Source organism: Ochotona curzoniae, unplaced genomic scaffold, assembly GCF_017591425.1.
Source record: "Ochotona curzoniae isolate NIBS_2020 unplaced genomic scaffold, NIBS_Ocur_1.0 contig_832, whole genome shotgun sequence".
In the NCBI taxonomy this organism is placed as follows: domain Eukaryota; kingdom Metazoa; phylum Chordata; class Mammalia; order Lagomorpha; family Ochotonidae; genus Ochotona; species Ochotona curzoniae.
In genome coordinates this window covers 2,286,098-2,303,009 of record NW_024466580.1, presented here as the reverse complement: position 1 = coordinate 2,303,009, position 16,912 = coordinate 2,286,098, and the positions used below count along the sequence as shown (strand labels likewise).

The 16,912-nt window shown below is 43.5% G+C and overlaps 1 protein-coding gene across 3 annotated transcripts in view; it reads left to right on the top strand.

Moving 5' to 3' along the window:
* Window positions 1-16,912, top strand: part of NTM (neurotrimin) — a 1,029,928-nt gene that overhangs the window by 877,245 nt on the left and 135,771 nt on the right. For all 3 annotated transcript variants that reach the window (XM_040992636.1, XM_040992635.1, XM_040992637.1), the window contains one exon: window positions 9,095-9,220. In XM_040992636.1, the coding sequence (XP_040848570.1) occupies window positions 9,095-9,220 (126 nt within the window). The remainder of the gene's footprint in view (window positions 1-9,094; window positions 9,221-16,912) is intronic.

Genomic DNA, 16,912 nt, shown 5'->3' with positions numbered 1-16,912 from the left:
ACCCTTTTTTTCCTGTAATATGACGGTGGGCTATTTTTTTTTATTATTGATTTGAAAGACAGAACAACAGAAAATGAGGGAAGGACAGAAGGAGTAAGAGATCTTTATCTGGGGCTTACTGTCCATATAGTCACAATTGTTTGGACTGGGCCAGGTCGTAGTAAGGAGCCTGAAACTCCTTTTCAGTATTCCACTTGGGTGGCAAGAGTCCAGTCGTTTGAACCATCTTCTGCTGTTTTCCCAGGAATGCTAGCAGGGAAGTGGATCAGAACCAGAGCAGCCACTTTGCACTGATGTTCTGACATGAAGTAACACCCACTCTGTTGCAGGCCCTGTGCCACTGAGGTAGAAAATGTCAAATGCCCATGGGGAAAACAAGAAATCACCACCTACATGAGGGGGTGCATTCATGAAGATGTAAGGAACGCTGTGTGCAGGTATCAGTATTCTGAGCTGAACCCTCTGAATAAAGAAACTAGTGGAGATTTCCATGTAAAGAGAACATGAAGGTCCCACCCTACACCTTTCTGCCAGGCATGCTTCAACAAATTACTATGAATTGTTTGTTTATATCTCCATAAGAATATTGTGTGATTTTTCGAAGAGTCTTCAACAAGGAATTCTAGCTCCCTATAAGTTGCATAAAGAACAATAGAGCCATGCAGTGGGTAATGTCCACTAATATACAGGTGGTGGTTTCCCTGTTTATTTTTATGTGATGTTTCCAGATCACATAATTTTCCCTTTAAAGATCCAGTGCAATGTTGAGTTATGTGTCCTTGAGCAAGTTTCTCAACCCCTCTGCATATCACTATCCTTATCTGTAATGTGGGAATAATTAGGGCTACAGTGTGTCCTCATTTTCCTGAAACTTTTCAGTTTCAGCACTGGAAAACCTGTGTCCCAAGAAACCTCCCTATTGTTCACCTTAGAGAGTATGTCTACCGGTCCCAGCACAATGGCTCAATTGGCTAATCCTCCACCTCAAAGTGCTGAGATCTCTTATGGTCTTCAGTTCATGTCCTGTCTGCTCCACTTCCCATCAACCCCCTGCTTATGTCTTGGGAAAGCAATGGAGAACGACCCAGAAGAAGCTCTTGACTTTGGACTGACTCAGCTTCAGCCATTGCAGTCACTTGTGAACCAGCAGATGGATGGTCTCTCTCTCTCTGTCCTCTCTATAAATCTGCCTTTCCAATAACAATAACATAAGAAATAAATTGTATATACTTCTTGTGTCAATATAGGAAAAAATAAGATGAAGCCAAATTATGTAAAATACCTAGTATACGGTAGGGATTTAATGAATGATAATCAATTTTATAAAGTGCACTGAAAGTCCCTGGGGCTATTTAAAGATCTTGAAGGAATTCTGTCATTTAAAATCGTTTGTATTTCCATAAAATCTTTTGTAAGAACGCAGCAGTGCATTCATTCTGAACATATTTTTGGAACACAAATCCTGCCATACATGCTGTGTGCTAAATACGTCAATGAGCAGAACAGCCAATCTACTGTTGTAGTCATATTTCTGTTCCACTACCAACATACCTGAGACAAATGAACTTTATAAGGAAAGCACATTTATTCAACTCACAATGTTGAATGCTGAAAGTCAAAACAGCCTGGTGCTGAGTCACCCAGTGACAAGGGGTGATCGTGTGTGGGTGTGAGTGGTACATATGTATTCAGGGAGGTCATGGCCAAACAGGAAGCTAGGGAGCAATTCAGGAGCTGGACTTGCATTTACAACAGTTTTTCATGGAAATGGAGAGGTCCCCTAAGAACTGCAGTAATCCCATGTAAGGGAGGAATCCTTAGTTAATCTAAGGACCTACATCTAAACTCATCTTTTAAAGATGCCAGAGCTTCAGTATCACCACATTAAGGAACAAGCTTACAGCATATGGACGTGAGGGAAAGGGCTAGCAAATCAGATCATGGCCAAATCATGGCAGGGGCTTCTAGTTCATCTAATGGGTGCACACAGTTATACAACTGTCAGGCTGAGGATTTCACTTTAGATGAGTAAGGAAAAGGAGCTATAATAGAAAAGAATCAGGCCTGGAGAAAAGCAGTTAGGAGTGACTCCAGGGAGAGTTTGAGATCCCTGAAAAAGAATACAAGTCATCAGCAGGGGAAAGGATGACCAACAATGAATATGAAGAGAAGGGCACATCCAATTCACAATGGATGGAGTTTGTTTTCATTCTTCAATGCTTCCCCATCTTCTTGCTTGATCTGGATGGCAGAAAGAAGGTTTGAATCCAATGTATTTGCCACAGCCACAATCCACAGCTGAGCCTCTCAATTTCTAACTAGACTTTGCCTGGGGACACGGAAGCCAATGTGGAAAGATAAATGAGTCTGCAAGTCAACAGCTGTTTGGTTGCATCTTCCAGAGTTTCCTGATCTTCGAACATTCATGCATCAGGCTAATGACATGAGGCTGGGTGTGTCTGCATCCTTGATCCCAAGAAGGTCATGGGCATTCTGTTTTGTGCCTTGTGACTCTGTAGATAGAGATCTCCAGACATTAACAGAGAAGCAACCCTGGCCAGGAATCCTGTTCTGAGTAGGTGGAGGCACCGCAGATCATCACTACAGAGTAGAGGCAGAAGAAATGCCACTGGAAGTCAAGGAAACCATCTGGGATTCATAGATCTGTGTGTGTCATGCAGGGTAACCTGGTCCAGGCAGTTTATGTGTATTCTCAGCCCCACAGGGCTGCAGTGTGCTTAATAAAGCATCTTAATTTAGATTTAATAGGGTATCTACTGTGTGCTAAAACCAGCAAATTGCTATTTATTAATGACATAATTATTAAAACTCCACACCTGAGCAGTGGAAACTAAACCAAGAGTGGGGAAGTTCTTCAGAATACTGGTTTAATAATCACCTTATTTAATTATTTACACATTTGAATTAAAATTCAATAAGAGCCAGTCTAAAGCTTAGCATAACGTGTTAAATGTGGAACTACATTCAAAGGGCATGGCTCATTTGGCTTCTGTCACTCTTTCTAAACATTATATTATCATTTCTTACTCTTTATGTTTCTTTAAATGTATATATATATATATACAATTAGCTTAATTGTATATATATAATTTAGAAAGAATTTAAAAGTCTGCAAACATCATACAGGATCTTCAGAAGAGTTCAAGGAAAATTCATGTTATGCAAAAAACTATGCAAAGATTTCAAATTTCCTTGCACCAAAATAAGCCTCCCCTTTAATTCCATTTCCCATGAACTTTTTAAGGTCTTCTTGTGCTGTTGAAGAAAATGGTGTTTCCACTGGCCTCAGTGTCCCCTGTCCCCTCTGCAGGCCATCGCTGTGTTGTACCACTTCTGGATCCAGCCCTTTTATTCTCATCTGTACAGAGCCAAAAGATTAGTTTAGGCTTTGAATATCATTCATATAGATTGGTTTCTCTGACAGCAACTTCTCTTCATTTTATTGCATCTTTCACTTTGTTAACAGATCGTTTTTCTCACAGTATCTTTTAAAATACAGCATTAAAAAATATAAAACTCAACATTGTTTATAAAAAACCATGAAAACCCATGAATTAGCCCTTCAGGCTCTTCAATGTCCTATTTCTTACCTTACCCCTGGACCTTATATCCCATTGTCCATTTATTCTCTTGGAATTTATAGATATACATTCTGTGTTGATATTGCATATGCACGTTTGCCAAACACATAGGGCATGAAAAGTCACTTTCTGAGTACTTGACATTATGAGGAAGTGCTCTCTTCATCCATATGCTTTCTCTTCAAATCCTCAAAAGAAGCTTGTGAGGGCCTGGCACATGGCTCAACTGGCTAATCCTTCACCTCAAAGCACCAGGAACCCATATGTGTGCCAGTTGGTAACCTGGCTGCTCCACTTCCCATCCGGCTCCCTGCTTGTGGCCTAGGAAAGCACTAGAAGATGGCCCAAAGCCTCGGTGCCCTGCACCCATGTGGGAGACCCAGAAGAAGCTCCTGGCAGCTAGCATTGGATCAGCTCATCTCCAGGTGTTGCAGCTACTCGGGGAGTAAACCAGACGATGGAAGATCTTTCTGGCTTTTCTTTGTAAATCTGCCTTTCCAATAAAAGTAAGTACATCATTAAAAATAAAGATATTGTGAAATCTTTTCCGTTTTTATCTCCATATTATGGATGGGAAGGAGAGGTACAGGGAAATGAAGAAACGTGGCCAAGGGTGCCCACGTAGAAGAGCTATGACCTGTGGAAACTTCTATTTCCTACATGGTACGGATTTCTGTCTTCTCATCTGATCCAATGGAATTCATTCCCAGTCTCCACAACTCCACTTTTCTGCCTGGACAATTTTATCTCTCTTGTTGATATTTCAGATTGACTGCTTAGTCTGAGGTGACGTAATCTCTGGCATTGTCGCTTGATGTAACCCTTCTCAGTGCCATTTCACTTACCTTCCCTCTGATCCACAGACATGATTACTTAGAAGCCTCCCTGCATCTCTGGGATGGCTCAAATGTCTTTCCTTGGTCACCCTGTAACATCTGATTTGGCCTTCCATGATACAGTACATTAGAGAAGTAGACTTTTATATTGCTTTCACATGTAGCTACTGTGAACCCCTGGGGACAGGGACTGTGCTGTTTAGCTTATGCTGTAGGTATTTAGCATAATGCTGGTATATGGGAGTTGATCAATGAATACTGACGAATAAGAGTGAAGAATGAAAGCAAGCAATACAATCTCTGTGTGTGTTCCTGATACATTCCGTGATGAAAGGTGTAAATACAGAAAGTATCCATGGAAACAATATAAAAATTATTACTGTAAGTTACCCTATCTCACAGTTGCCCAAAAGCTTTGTTATAAGCATGGATCACATAAACTCCCAGAACGTCTTTACTGATTTTATTTCATTTGGAAAAATGACAGTGTGCTAGAAAATACCACCCAAAACACAGTGCTTCTCATCATACCTGCCTAATTTGCATCATTAGGATTGCACCTCTGGTTAAGCCACCTCACTTCTGTGCCTGGAAGGGCCTGCCTTCGAGATACATCTAGAGGCAGGTTGTGTCTTCGAGTTGTACTCTTTCAGGCAGGATTGCAAGGAGGACAAGCACTTCTCCAGCTTCTCATGAGTTGGACACCCTCCAATTGTTAGGGGGAGGAGACAACTCTAGATGATTCTTCTAGGCATGAGGTGTGATTGTCTCATTTAATATACTCACTGTGCTGACAATGTTGGCCCAGACCACTTTCTGTCCTGCTTGGGGACTGTCCATTGTCCTCCAGCGTATGATTAGCAGATTAGCTATCATGTAAGAAGCCAGGAAAGTGAACTCCCAGTAAGCCCTTCCAAAGCAAGAGTAATTCATTACCCAGCCTGATTTCCACTTAAAATGTACTTTAAGCACACTTCTAATTACAAACCCTAAATCACCCTGTGCTCACAAAGTCCATCATTTTTTTATTTTATTGCATGGCGTTGGCATGACATAATCCCTTGCAGAGCATCCCAGAGTGCATTACAGATCGATAAATTACTTACCTGCATGCTTGAAGCAATGTCTGCAAGGGCAGCACAGACCTCCAGCAGGCAGCCTGTCCTCCAGGAAACCAGCAAGGCTGTGCGAGTGCCAAGAATGTGGAGGAGCAGGGACTGATGAGTGAATGGCTGGGGGAGCAATGCTTAGGAAGGGAGCACTCCAGTGAAATCCCTGTGAACATATCAAAGTGTTTGTTTTTGCAAAGACACGTTTTAATGAATCTAAAACTAAGAGAATTTAGAAATGTGTACCGTTCAGGCAGAGAGCAAATCAAAAGCTCACTCATTAACTTATCACTTATCATTCTGCTCTGCAAAGCTCAATCTAGCTCTTAAACTGAGGCCACCATAAATCACAATGTTATATTTTTAATTATATTGATTTGATTGGAGAGGCAAGGGAGGAAATGGAGGCTCTGCCATTGCAGTGTGTGGGTAAAGTTGTTACCTGTGGCACCAGCATCATACATGCGCACAAGTGTGCCTGTTGAATGCTCTACTTCCCGTCTAGTCCCCTGCTAATAGCCTGGGAAAAGCAGGGAAAATGGCCCAGGTGTCTGTCTGCTGCCACCCATCTGGGGGATCCATATGCAGCTCCTGGTTCTTGGTTTCATTCTGATACATTTGTGGCCATTGCATCCATCAGGGGAAATGACCAAGCAGGTGGAAGACCACTTTTTTTTCTGTCTCCCTTTCTCTCTCGCTGTACACTGGCTTTCAAAATAATGATGCAAATCTTTAATAAAAAAAGAGAAAATGAGCTCTCCCATTTGCTAGTTCATTCTGCAAATGTGTGACAGCTGGGGCTGGGCTAAACTGAGCCTGAGACTTCAATTCAGTTCTCCAACACAGGCAGAAAGAAGGGCCTGGGTAGCTGTACTATTCTCTATTGGCTCCCAAAATGCATACCAGCAGAAAGATGGCATACCAAGTAGAGCCAGACTCGAAACTAGGTACTCTGATATGGCATGTGGGTCTATAACTTCTTCAAACTATATTGTATCTTAAATACTGCAGGTTATAGAGCCGATAGTGTTTCTCCAAACCTCACAACATAAATACACCATTATTTATGTCCTACCAAACACCTGAAAATACCTGTGAGATGACAAGTAAGATACACACACCGCCTCTTTATCTCAAGTTCCATATGGGTTTAAATCTGAACACAATTATTCTCTGCACTACAGTAGGCCGGGCAGCAGAAAAACGTAAGACTTTTGCTCTTAATAACTCAGTATTAAGTGATTCATATCATAGAATTTAAAAATTGACCAAATGTAGCACAAGAGAGTTCATTTTCAGTGTCAAAAAGGAGGTACCACAATACTACGGGACCCACCCAAGGGAGAGTGACATTACACAGAGTTGCCCGACAGAGCCTTGTGGAAAGGATGGCTATTCAGTCAGGCCTTGAACGACTCCAATAGGTGTCATTAGTCAGACAGCAGTTTGATGTGGAATGGGACTGAAGAGACAAAGCTGTGACATTGCTAATTGATAATGGGTGCTTCCGTTAGGGTGCCCTGTAGGGCTGTAAGAGAAGTGTAATATTGGAAAACAAGAGAAAGAGAAGATTTTGTAGCTTTTTAAAGATTTATTTATTTTTATTGCACAGTCAGATATACAGAGAGGAGGAGAGACAGAAAGGAAGATTTTCCCTCTGCTGATTCACTCCCTAAGTGGCCGCAACAGCCAGAATTAAGCCAATCCTAAGCCAGGATCAAGGAGCTGCCTCCGGGTCTCCTACAAGGGCAGAGAGTCCCAAGGGTTTGGGCCATCCTTGACTGCTTTCTGGGCCATAAGCAGAGAGCTTGTTGGGAAGCAAGGCCACCAGAATACAAACCAGCACCCATATGGGATCTTTACATGTGCCAGGCAAGGACTTTGGGCACTAGACCACCATGTTGGACCCAAGAAGATATCTTTATAATGCTCCATATTCATGGAAGATAATAAGCAGTAGAAGTGTAACTGAGTGAATAAATGGTACAAATAGAGGAAAGGCCACCACTGGAATTTTCCAAATCAGAGTGATCCATCCTGCTGGGTTTGCCCTGGGTTTTCTGGCAGATCAATCACATTTGTGTTTTGGGCATATGATATGCCTGGAATTACTGAATGCAATAGTTCTGAGGAATTATATAGTACAGCGGCTGCTATTTAAAAAAGAATGCAGCATGAAGAACCACAGGCATCCAGATAGAGAGCCCACTTACTTTACCAAGAACCAGTTTGTCTCATCCCACATGAGCTGGACTGAGAGAGTAGATGCTAAGGACCCAACTTTGAGACTATGAGGAATGTGTAGCAGGTGGGAACATGTTTCTTCTGAATAAGCATTGCCAAGTCAAACCTATAAATATTTGTTGAGCTTTTACTATGGCTACACATTAGGAAGCCATAAAAGCTATGTTCTGGTAGGTGAGTGGATACTAAGTATATAGATGTAACACAGCAGATTGAGTTCTAGAATTGGGGCTCAATAAAGGATGTGCTTGCTTTTTCTACTTGAATTGTAAGCCATCTGACAGATAAGACAAATGAGTAACCACACGGGGAACCCAGCATCACATTTACTAGGGGTAAACCTGATTCTAGAGAATCAGACTTAAATGTGCAAGAGCAACTTCAGACCAGAATCCTTAAACAAAACAGGCACACAGGTGCAGTGGCTGGCAGGAATAGAGTATTTCCTCCATCGTGTTGGGATTCTGTACTCCTCCCGTAAAGCTGCTATGAGAATTGACTCTAAAAGTAGAGGCCAAGGAAGTGAGGGCTGACTCCAGCCCTACATATTAGCATGGCCCTCTCCTTTAACTGATGTTTTCTGATACTCTGGGATCATGGATGAGGAATCAACAGCATAGCCCTACTGTTCAGGAGGGCAGAGAGGCAGAACAAGAGGGACATTCACAGTAAAGGAAGCTGCATTTAATCTGGTCCCTAAGAGAGGAGTGGAGTTTTCTCAGAGGGCTGTAAAAAACAATATGGATCTACAGACGTCATGACCAGGAATAGCTGTGTGTTGGGGATAATGGAGATCTGTAATAACTGGTAATGGCAGTGGAAATGTGATTTGATGCTGGATTCTGAACAGTTGCATATACCAGGGTGGAGTACAGTTCTGATCTGGTAGGTGAGAGGGAGTGATTGGAGCTAGTTGGGCAAATATGCACTGTGATGAAAGTTGTATTATATAAGCACATCTCTGAATACAGTGTGGTGGATGATTCGTAGGGTGTGTTGGAGTGGGTGGGAGTGAGTGAGGATGGGAATAAGGCAGAGGTTAAAATAAGAGTTATTTCAGTATTGCCATGGAATTCATTTCCATTCGGATTCCCTGACTCTGCTTAAATAAGAGGAAATGTAAGTTGATTTTACGGTAAGGTGTTTTTCAATTTTAGATAATCCCCATTATGTCTGATCTTTAGGATGATAAGTTATGTGTTCACACTCTGGGCTCTGTAGCCAACTACCATTAAGAAAAAAACATGGAAGCATTTATGCAGCTGTTTTATTTTCCTTCTCCCTGTTTGTATTGTTTCCGCAGTGTCTCCTAAAATCGTAGAGATTTCTTCAGATATCTCCATTAATGAAGGAAACAACATCAGCCTCACCTGCATAGCAACGGGGAGACCGGAGCCCACGGTTACCTGGAGACACATCTCTCCCAAAGGTAAGAAAGTCTGGTGGGTGCTTGGTGCGTGGCAGGCACTCAGAGAATGACTGGCCATGTATAGGAGGTCAGGGTGCTGGTTGCTTAGTCCAAGTAGTTCTGCCGTTCCAACAGCGGGTGCTTGGTGCATGGGAGGCACTCAGAGAATGACTGGCCATGTATAGGAGGTCAGGGTGCTGGTTGCTTAGTCCAAGCAGTTCTGCCGTTTCAACAGCGGGTGCTTGGTGCATGGGAGGCACTCAGAGAATGACTGGCCATGTGTGGGAGGTCAGGGTGCTGGTTGCTTAGTCCAAGCAGTTCTACTGTTCCAACAGCCTGAGAATAATGTAATTCCACCAAGAAGTGTGGTGTTCTTTGGAAGAAAGGTTTATTCTCAGGGCTTTAAGAGATCTTATGCAAGGATCCTTCTGGTGTCTTGAAAATTCATCCCAGTTGTGTCTGAGTGATGTGGTAGTGAGGTGTGATTCTGAAACATCAACTGTGGTGATGGAACTTTCTAGTCTTGCTGGAATTGTTCAGCTGGCTTGTTTTCAGAGATTAAAAAGAACAAACACATAATGATGAGTGAGAGTTTCACAACTCTGTTCCTAAAAGGAAAATGCCTGTGTGTATTCCTCTTCAGCTCTGCCAGAAGTCTGGTCATTTTTGTGGTTTGGTGGTTGTTTTACTTCGATTCAATATAAAAAAAAATATTGAAAGTGTGACTAAACTGAAAAGTTTTGCCTCATTTACATTTCAGATGTTATGCAGACCATGTTTAATGTCATTTTCTGTTTTCATGAACTGAACATTAAAACCTTCCGAATGTAAGAAACAATGCCATGTACCATCTTTCAGCGAGCTTTTTGCAGCCAGGTAAGGGGCAGGAAGGAGCATAAAAGTATTCTAGTTGCCTCTGTGTCATTCAGCCTCTATTCTAGGCCCTTGGGGATACAGCAGCAAACCTAAGCAGTCCAGTTCCTGCTCTCGGAAACCCCGACTCTCGTGAGTCAGACGACAGAAACAAGCAAGCACACGATGTAACAGGTGGTGCTTAATGGAGACTACAGAGCAGTACACATTGGCAGGATGACAAGGATTTTATCAGAGACACTCTCTGAGAGGGTGGCATTTGAGCAGCAGTGTGAGTGTGAGCCCTAATTCCATTTCAATTAAGAGCTACTATGAAATATGGCATGCACAGTTCTGTATAGGTGTTTGCATGCTGAAAGTGTCATGACTGAAAGTCTGGGTGATGCTGAGAAGTGTCATTGTAAGGATTATGGACACACCGACACACCGTGGTGACTGTCGTTTGCCTCCCTAAGAGAGTGGTTGATGTGAAAGAAATGCATTGGAAGGCGCTCATTGGATCAGTTCCCTGCAAACGAAGACAAGCAAACAGGGCTAAGTGGAGAAGCTGAGATGTGATGCTGTGCAAACTTTCTAGCTGCCCACCCTCAAAGGCCTGCTGTAACTGGGACGTCCCCTCAAGATGTTCTTTATGGAAGGGATTGGATGACTTCCATATCAGCATGGCAGTTAGTAGTGTTGGAAGGCGAAGTCTGGAAGGAGTGAGGCTTTGGTCCTATATCTATTCATAGCAGAAGATCCCTACAAGGCACAGGGTGCTCAGAGCTGTTTGCCCGCAGTGTGTCTATCTAGAGGAACATAGTGCCCACCAAACTTGAAAACTAAAATAATATCAGACTAGGGCCATGCATGGTGCTGAGTTTGCCTTTTCAAATCATCTTGATGTGCCCTGATAGATATACTCAGAAAACAAGTATTCAGTTGCATTTGGCTTAAATATCTGGGAGTCATCCCACACCACATTCATACTTTTTAAAATTAAAAGTGTTTTGATAAACAAGAAGAGGTGCCACCTTTTCCAGGTTGTTATGGAATATCTCAGCATGCATGGAGCATCAGCTTGTCAAATCATAAAATCAGTGTTCCCATTTTCTTATCTTTTGTTTTTCTATATTTGTTGCTCATGTGATGCTATCTTCCAGTTCTTCACAGGGGACATGGCTATGAACTGCCACTGCTTCGTTGCTCTGTGAAACACCAGATCGTGCTACTTCTGTGCACTGACACCTGCTAGTCAACCTGATTTCATCTCCTCTTTACATTCTTACCCCCACTCCACAACCTCTAGTGGTCACTAGCCTGAATTCAGGTTGATGTTTATTAACTCCCCAAAATGAGAGAGAACGTGAACCCTATTTACTATTTTTAAGATATGTTTATTTATTTATAGGATGTGTAAAGCAACAGAGTGAGAAAATAAGGAAGAAGGGAGAGAGAGAGAAAAAAAAAATCTTCAACTCACTGGTTCACTCCCCCAAATGATTGCAACAGCCTCCTCTCACCTAGGCCGAAGCTAGGAGCCAGAAACTTCATCTTCCCATCCCACATTTGTGATGGAAGTCTAAGTACATGAGCTATCCTCCTCTGCTTCCTATGCATTAATAGGAGGCTGTATTGGAAGTGGAACAGCTCTGGGGTTTGAACTGGTGCTCTAGGATGGGTGCCAGGGATTTAACCCGCTGCTCCATAGCATTGACCTCTTGATCATCCCTGCCAGCAAATGGATCTTCTATCTCTGTCAGTGTTCCTGCTTGCATGGGCACTGCATGAGGGACTTCAGCTGATGAGACCATCAGTGATGGAGAGAGGCCTCCAGGCACTTCTGAAGGAGGGGCCAGCACAGTGGACAGACTTTCCTCATCCGTAGAGCACATGATTCATCACAGTAGAATGCCAGGTCCCTAGTGCTGCAGGATGCCTGTGCCTTTGAATCTGCAGAACATTTATCATCAGGGCAGACTCCCTTTGCCTTATGTTAGGAGGCTACGTCTCCTGATTGATGTCTCTTCTCAGTCTCTTGCTGGCCAGCCAGCTCCTTGTCGCTTCCCAGGGAGTGTTGCGTTTCTCCCCTTCTTTTGTATCACTCTTTTATGCCTGCACTTCTCCTGCGCCAATCAGCCTCCTACATGCTTCTGATTTCATTTCCTTGTTTCCCTTTTCTCTTTCTTCCTCTTTCTCCTCACCATCCTCTCTTGTCACCCCTCAAAGGATTGCAGTGTCCTCCAGGCCTTCTCCAACCCCTTTTGTAGTCATTGAGCAGATTTGTTTCCCCTTAGGACTTTTCTCTGATCCTGGGCCAGATGCTTCTGCTTCACTAGGGTTTCGGCTGCTATGGAAACTGCAGATGGATCCAGGGGAGAGGCACAGGATAATCAGAACCTACCTGCAGATTAGAGTCACTTAAATGAACAGTTTTGTCCAGATCCCAGGCCCAGATTAGTTGTCCCATATTCAAAGTGATGAAATATGCCAAGCTGTAACGAATCCCCTGGAACTCACCAGAGTGCGGTGTGCTGGATGTCTGATTATTTGGACATCTGAGATGTCACTGGACTGCTGCCAAATCTAAATGGAAGCTGGAGGCTCTTGGCAGTCAGACCTTCATCTTTCTCCACTAAGTATTTCCATAAGGGTGCTCATTCTCAATAAGTTAGGACAGGTTTAGGGGTCCTTGAATGAAAGAGAGGTGCGCCTTAGCGAGGGCTCTGAAAGAAGGAAACTATTATTGTCATCACCTGTCCCATTCTGTGAAGGCAGGTGATATTTCAATCAAGATCATTATTAGAGATGCACCCATTAAGGCGCTGCCTGAACTGCTGATCAAGGCTAAGTATGTTGGCAGTCCTCAAGATTTCACGGCATTTTCTCTCTCCAGACTGATCAGTTCTCTCTGCACCTTTCTGAAAAATCCTGGTTTTCTCCATTAAAATACAGATGAGGCTGCTTTCTGCAAACTTAGGTAAAGTATTTAGAATGTGTACTCCTCCTGTATGTGGGAGAGGAGTACAGACACATTGCACTGTTTAAGTAGTTGCAATAGAAGGAAAATTATCCTTGACATTCTGATGGAAGAGGACTAAGGGAACCTCCCCAACCCTTTACATTAAATGCAGAAACTGTCAGTTCATATCCAAGAGGAAGAGCATGTAAGACCCCAAACTGCCCCCCGGGAGAGGCACTATTTTTAGCAAGTAAGTTCACATTGTCACTGCTATTATGTGTTTTAAAACATTATTTATTTGAAAGGAAAAGTGAAAGAGAAAGAGAGAGAGAGTCTGAGACTATCTTCCTTACTCTGGTTCACTCCCCAAATGGATGCAATGGCTAGTGCAGGGCCAGACTGGAGCCAGCAACCAGGAGCTTCTTCAGGATCCACCTCACCTGGAGGTGAGGCACCCAAAGATTTGGACCACATTCCGCTGCTTTCTAAGCACATTAGCAGGGAGCTGGATCAAAAACAGAGTGGCCAGGACAAACCAGTACTCACATGTGTTGCCAGTATTTCAGGTGTAAGATTAACCCATTATGTCACAGCACCAGCCCTACTGTATATTTTTAGCTCCCCTCCTGAAGTTGTTACTCTGAATTCAAGAGGAAAATGCTCTTGCTCTCTAAACATATCAATCCTCGATCTGTGCACCTGTTTTGAGATGTGCAAATGCTGTTGCACCTGCAAGGATCTTTGTCTCACTGTGAAGAAAATCCCTCATCTCACTTTTTCTCATTGGAAAAACCATCTCTGTCTGCATGAGCATCTTATTGACCTTTCAAATCCATGTTCTTGCAAGTGTCACTGTTTCAGCTGCAAATGTACTATCCTTGCTGCCATGCTCCTTAGTAGGATGGGTGCCCAGTCTCCTGTCCTCATTGAGACAGATAAAAACACATCTTAATGTGACCTTGAAACTCTCGGCCTTCTGCCTCTGGTAGATTGTCTTTAATGGTATCTTATTTTCAGTCTTTCCTGAGTAAACAGAAACTCATCTGTAGTGTACACGGAAAGATGCTCTGCAGGACTTCACTTTGTCTAGATAAGTATCTTCAACGTCCTATTGTTGTGTCTCCTAATTCTATGGGTTGCAAAAACTTCAGAGAAAAGCGTGAAATCTCACATGCCTAAACCCTACATCAGACCTGGGTGAAGGAGTGATTTCTCTCACTAATAGTCAAGTTGTCACTCTATATTTAGAATCCCACATCAACGAGCCTCTTAATGGAGCACCCCTTGTTGCGTACCAATCTCCACCCTTCACTCTTCAAGTAACATTGACCATTAAGTTTTCATTTGGGCTACTGGAAGGACTCTTTGGACTGAAAGGAAAATGCATTTGATCAGTTCACAAGAATGCCTTGATATCTAATTTCGCTGGCATCATCCGTGTTCCGTGAATTCTTTAGATCAGGCACCTTTGAGTGTTGAGCTTCCAGCACAGAGCCCAGCTCCTAGAAAGCATTCTTGACATAGTGGTTGATTCAGGCATCCTGATGGCACACCTGCTGATCCTGTGCCTAGGTTTTTTTTTTTCTTGAGGAATAATTCTCCTTCCTTTGGATGTCTGCAACTGTGACCCCAGTGCTCTCTGCTGAATCTCTGTTGGTGAGTCTCTTGGACATCTCCCCTCATCTTTACAAGAACTGTGAGTCTTTCTTGCAGTCTACAAGAAGGAAACCTCCCTGGCAGGATTTGGATTACCCTTGAAAGTCAGACACTGTCCCAAGTTTTATTTTGTGAGTGCTGAGGAGGCTGCCAAATGACTTTGATAGCTGTTCTTTTGTGAGCTCCTTATGCTCTTCTCCCAACAGTCATGGTCCAGGGTGTAAGCTTCTCTGACATACTCTTCCTCTGGCCCCTTGTTGCCCTGCTGCTCCTAGTCTTCCTATACTGAACTCGCAACCATAGTTTCCTAAAGCAATCCTGGGTTTAACAAGGGAGGGTGAGTTCTACTGGAAGTGAAATGTGCTATTCCTTGTGAGTTTCAAAAAGGAACATGAAGACCCTGGAGACAAGAAAAAAAAAATAGCACAGAACAGTATGCCCATTAGGTCCCAAGCCTTTCCATCTCTATTATGTGAATTGAGCACTGCTGTGTGCCCCTGTCCCCTTATCTACTGGACCAAAACACCTCCCTCCTCTGCCCAAACTCTCCTCACTATACTCTCATACTTTATTTGAAAAAATGCACTGGGCAGCTGGTTGACCTGTCCCTTATTTCTCAAACACACAAACACACCAAGTTGGTAAGGGCAAAGTGACCCTTGGCCAAGTATTCGCCTTAACAGTGCCCTGTCCTCTCTGCCCTCTGCCCTCATCCTGCCTCACACCCACCTATCTTCTTCTTTGTCAGCACTGACAAGGCCTTCTCCTCAGCAAAGCAGGACACTGGAGCACTAATTGGAACTGGAGGTATCACAGCTTGAGTTCAACCAGAGCTGGCAGGCACCACGACTGCAGTGACAGCTCTGTGAGCAAGTGTCAGGAGCAGAACTCTGGCCTGCTATCAGCTGACTACAGCACCCTGGCACTAATGAGCAGCTTGTTGGCACCAGCATCAGGGGCCCCATGTGGCAGAGAGATCATTAAGATGGCAGGCAAGGAAAACTTCCCCAACAAAGAGGAGCTGTGGAGGGGAGGAGAGTGGTGCAAAATAGAATGCAAATATTATATTCCTACAGATGTCAACCACCGAGCTGTATGTGTGTGTATTGGGGGCAGGGTGAAGGGACGGGGGAAGGAGAGAGAGAAGAGTACAATATTTGTGAAACATCTATCTGTTCCAGTTCTGGACGACACTTGGAATCTCTTCTTTGTTGGGTTTCAGTTTCATGAATCAATACAGATGATGAATCTCTGCAGTAGCCCAGTGGGAAATTTGATGACTGTCAGGATACTGGAAAGTGGCCTAGGTCCCTGTGAATCAGGGTTCAAGGGAGGCAGAACATTTTAGTCCTTCTCCCTTCTCAGGACAGGCCCCATCCCAAGGGGGAGATGGTGAACTGCTGTTTTCTTCCCTGTCTCCTACCCTGTTAGCAGCCAGTGAGGCAAGGAAAAAGGAGTGTGATTCCATTAACGGGAGGAGACCAGGAGAGCCTCAGTATCTGCCTCCTGAGGCCAAGTGTGATCTGTTGACCGCATTCATTCCTTTGGGCTTTAGGGAATGTGTGCCATTCTTGGAGCCTTTGCCTGCTGAAAGAGACTCTGTTTCCATGATGGAAGGGGTAATGTAGCAGGAAAAAAAAAGAGATGTATTTTAGAGGCAGCATGAAGCCTAATGGTTAGGATATCAGCTGGAAACCCTTCTTCCTATTCAGAGTACTTCCATTTAATTCCCGTGTCTAGCTTTTTATTCCAGCCTTCTGCCAGTGCAGACCCTAAGTGTCAGTGGTCATGATTGATGTCATGATTGATGTAATAAGGTTCCTGCCACACACATTGGAGACCTGGACTGAGTTTTTATCTCTTGGCTTAGTCCCCAGGCCAGTGACAGACATAGGTTTAGAGGAGAGAACCAGCTGATAGAAGATTTCTTCCTATGTCTGTGTCTGTCTCTCATTTCTTTACTTCTTAAGCACACACACACACGAGAGTGAGAGAGAGAGAGAGAGAGAGAGAGAGAGAAGAAAGGCTATGAAGACAATCCTGGTTGGATTTGAATCGCTGCGCACTACTTGCCTTCTGTACCTTGCTATGGTAGTGACATGGTGACAGCCTCTCTGAAGATGTGCTTTGTTTGTTTTTGTTTTTGTTCATCACTCTTATGCCTGACTCTTAGAGTTTGACTTAGAGTTTTCACAGTTTCTGCCAGACTCCCATTGGCCTGCACTCAGCAGCTATACCAGTAA